This window comes from Pelmatolapia mariae, linkage group LG16_19, assembly GCF_036321145.2.
Source record: "Pelmatolapia mariae isolate MD_Pm_ZW linkage group LG16_19, Pm_UMD_F_2, whole genome shotgun sequence".
NCBI classification, from domain to species: domain Eukaryota; kingdom Metazoa; phylum Chordata; class Actinopteri; order Cichliformes; family Cichlidae; genus Pelmatolapia; species Pelmatolapia mariae.
Genome location: NC_086241.1, coordinates 2,156,383 through 2,160,000, shown reverse-complemented (window position 1 = coordinate 2,160,000; position 3,618 = coordinate 2,156,383). Strand labels below are relative to the sequence as shown.

Sequence of the window (3,618 nt, the reverse complement as noted above, 5' to 3'; positions counted from 1 at the left end):
TACAAACAGACTCAGCAAGCATGTGTGGATATATACTGCACGGAGTAGTATGCACATTCACACGCACACATCATTGAAAAATGATAAATATATAAATAAAAACACAGCAAGAAAGACAAGAGATCCCTAATAAGTCTGGATTTATTTCAACATGGTCACCATAAACAATTACTATACTGACCTTTTATTAACATGTAAGAGAGAGTGAATGCAGCTGTGGTACATCTCCACAGACAACACACACACACACACACACACACACACACACACACACACACACACACACACACACCTAAATAACACTTTCCTCGATGACATTTAGGAAAAATTAGCTGTACAAAAGATTTTTTTCACAGAAGATCATCCTAGAGCAAGAGCTGGTCACAGTAACTGCAAACATAATGGCAAACACTCCAGCGCCTGAGAGGAAACACTGGTACATCACCATTATCATATAGCACTGTGCAAAAACATCAAAGGTTTGTTCACAGCTGTGCAAAATAGCAGCATTTTAATTCACTTTCCAAGCAATGGATTCACAACACCACATCACAATGATCACCCAGAAGGACCATGTCAGGACTGAGCTGTAGGTTTGGTTTCAGAGTCAGTTCAGAGTTAACTTATAGAAACTGCAATGACACGTGTGCAAAGTATACTCTCCTGTCACTCCATGATGAGATCTTTACATTAAATATTTGTACTTTGAAGAATCCTGAATCGACTGCACTGAAAGTGAACTGAAGCCAGCAAATGGAGGCGAACAGCACAGTTACAGCACAGGACGAAATATCTTTTGATCATTAAGCTCTATTTGTTTTTGTAATGCTCAAACTACATTGTACATACCGACCTTCAAAACAGGTAGAGGGGAAAAAAAGAGCAAAAACATGGGTTATGTACATGTAAACCATAGAGTTTCAGGCCATTCATTAGTTGGCACATATGAGATTCAACAAAAAAAATCTCCTGAAAAAACCAAAGAAAACCTGTACAATCGATTCAGTCTTCAGTTGACCTCTGCAATGTGTTGCAAAGCAGTCCATCGCAGTGGCCAACACAGTTTGGAAAGCAATGCACAAAAGAGGCCTTGCATGCCCACTCAGGGGCTCTTTTAGTGCAACATATCACATTCATGTGGGGCACCTCTGCCCCTTGTCCCCATGTTCCACTTGAAGCAAAAGCCTTTGTACAGTTACATTACTACAGAATCACACTGCTAATGCAAAATGAGACTGCTGTTCATTTCATGAGGAACTGAAAACGGCTGCATGCCAACCAGATGTTAAAAAGTCACACATAAAGTATGGTGGTGGTGTTTGTTTTTCTGCAGGTGGACCTTTTGTGTACCTCGAGCCAGTGTGTACAGATTGAAACGATGTTCCCTACAGACTCGTATCTACAGTTATTCTAAGCAATGTGTTTTTAACCCACTGGTATGCATTTTCAGCAGCTTACTTATCAGCTGACTGAGATGTTTAAAAAGCACAGTATATACTGGCTGTGCTTACAAGGCTTAGGCTTATGTGCTGAAAGTGTACTGGGCTGAATTTGGTCCTCTAAGCCAAGCTTGGCTCTGTTGTGGAAAAGTGACTGAACAGCAGGGATGGAGTAGAAATGGCTGCACAGGTCAGCACCTCGGACAGCTCCACCTCTTAACTCGGCTCAAACATCTATTCTGGTCCTGCCTGGAACCTCATCTCACCGTCACATCCATTCACTAACTCACAATATAGGCTAATCTTGAATGAAATGGAGATTCAAGTGCCAACCCCTGCGTCACCCAAGAGACAAGACAAAAGAGGGACAATATTACTACTGGCATGCATTTATGAGATTTCTTAAACTGTAGCCTAAACACCACACTGAAGTTGTGTAACATCATGAGAGACAATTTCAGCCCAGCCAGGAGAATCCTTCCAGGTTGGCCTTTCCGTCCAAAACCACAGCTGTGTGATTTCTTTACATTCATCTTAGACCCGTGTCTGTTCGCTTCCATGTCAGCGGTCCAGGTTCGACTCGCTGCTGTCGCGCTGGTTTTTGAGATCCTGGAAAACCTCGGTGAAAAAGTGTGGGTCTGCATTCAGCTGAAGCATTTTGGCACTCATCCTGTTGATGATCCGGAGCGATGTCTCCCAGAAAACGTCCTTGTTCGTCTCGTTCATGAACGGCTTGAGCGGATAGGAGATCTCGTTGCCCATGTACGAGTAGGCGAGGTAGAGGCAAGTCTGAAACGTGCCCTGTAGCTCGGCTGGGCTGTCGGTGCTGTCCGATACCGTGTCTTCGCACAGCAGGTACACGAACACCACGTTGGCCGGCGTGATGAAGCCTTGGTCCTGCCAGCCCTGGAGCAAAAGAGTCCGGTCAATGTTTCGGAACCAGAGGATCACCTCTCCGCTGTTTAACTCTTTCAGTTTGTAACACCTGCGGCACAAGAAGTCCCCCAAACAGCGAAGCAGCTCGCCGGTTGAAGCCTGGATGACTATCCGCCTGGGTGACACCAGAGACACGCTGCTGGGCTGCTTCTGGACCGAGGACAGCCTCCCGTTCTGCACGACAGGCTCGCTGTTCTGCGTGGGGACCGTGGGCACCGGGACCGGGATGGGCGCTTTCGGTTTCTTCTCTTCGGTCTGGTGCGTTTTCTTCACGTTTTCGCTGTTGAGCTGAGCCACCTGGCTGGACGGCAGCTCTCGAGTGGGCAGCGGGTTCGGGGTCACTTTCTTTGCGCTCTTCTTGGCCGAACTAGCCACCAGCTTCTTCCAGGACAGAGACACGAACATTGAGTGGCGCTTGAGGCTCTTATCGTTTTTCCCTCCGTCTCCTGCGACCTCGGCATCCATGATCGACGCCTTCTTGGTCGCGGGAGATATAGAGAGAACGGTTCCCATGTCTGCGCGGTGGAGAGTTGCGGAGGTTTGGATGCTGCTGCGGCTTGAACGCAGAACGTCGAGCAGAGTGAGAGGCGGCGAACAGCAGTCACGACAGCGACTGAAACTCCATTTACACGCTTACGTGTAACGTCTGGTCGCTCCCCGGAGGAGGTGAAGGAGGACTGCGCGTTTTTGTTCTTCTTCGGTTGTTGTGTGAAATTATGTCCCAGCAGATGCTCTCTCAGTGCCGCGCGCGGAGACGCTGCAGCACGATCCCGTCTGAGAGCGGAGCGAAGATTTGTGGCTATGCGTAAATCTCAGGCTTAAGCGAACCAGCAGGTTCAGCCTCTGACTGACCGTCGGGACAGCCAATCAGAAAGCCAATCAATGGTCCAATCACCAGGGCTGTTGTTTTTAGGTCTCGGTTGCCATTGATAGCAGCGACACTGACTGATTTGGTTCAAGTGCTGTTCTCCACCAGTCTGGTTACTTTGGGAAAGCGAGGTTATTTATAAATCAGGCCGTCTGCATCTGACCTGAGCTTCCCTAAAACACAACACAATTTTACACTGACTACTAATGAAAGCTGGCGAAATGCTTCCAGAGCCAGGGCTGCAGTGGGGTACAAAAACTAACCGACCTTTGACCTTTCTGTTTCCTTAAAACAATCTCACCTCAGGCACAGTCTGGCTGCAGACACGATATTTATCTTTCTTTTGGAAGTTTTTGAAATGTGCAGAAAGAATTA

At 47.2% G+C, this 3,618-nt stretch overlaps 1 protein-coding gene across 1 annotated transcript; it reads right to left on the bottom strand.

Moving 5' to 3' along the window:
- Positions 1-104: 104 nt before the first annotated feature.
- Positions 105-3,182, bottom strand: LOC134645536 (cyclin-dependent kinase 5 activator 1-like). The gene has a single exon (XM_063499013.1). It carries the CDS (start codon positions 2,886-2,888, stop codon positions 2,001-2,003), a length of 888 nt encoding a protein of 295 aa, XP_063355083.1. The 5' UTR covers positions 2,889-3,182; the 3' UTR covers positions 105-2,000.
- Between the last annotated feature and the right edge of the window lie 436 nt (positions 3,183-3,618).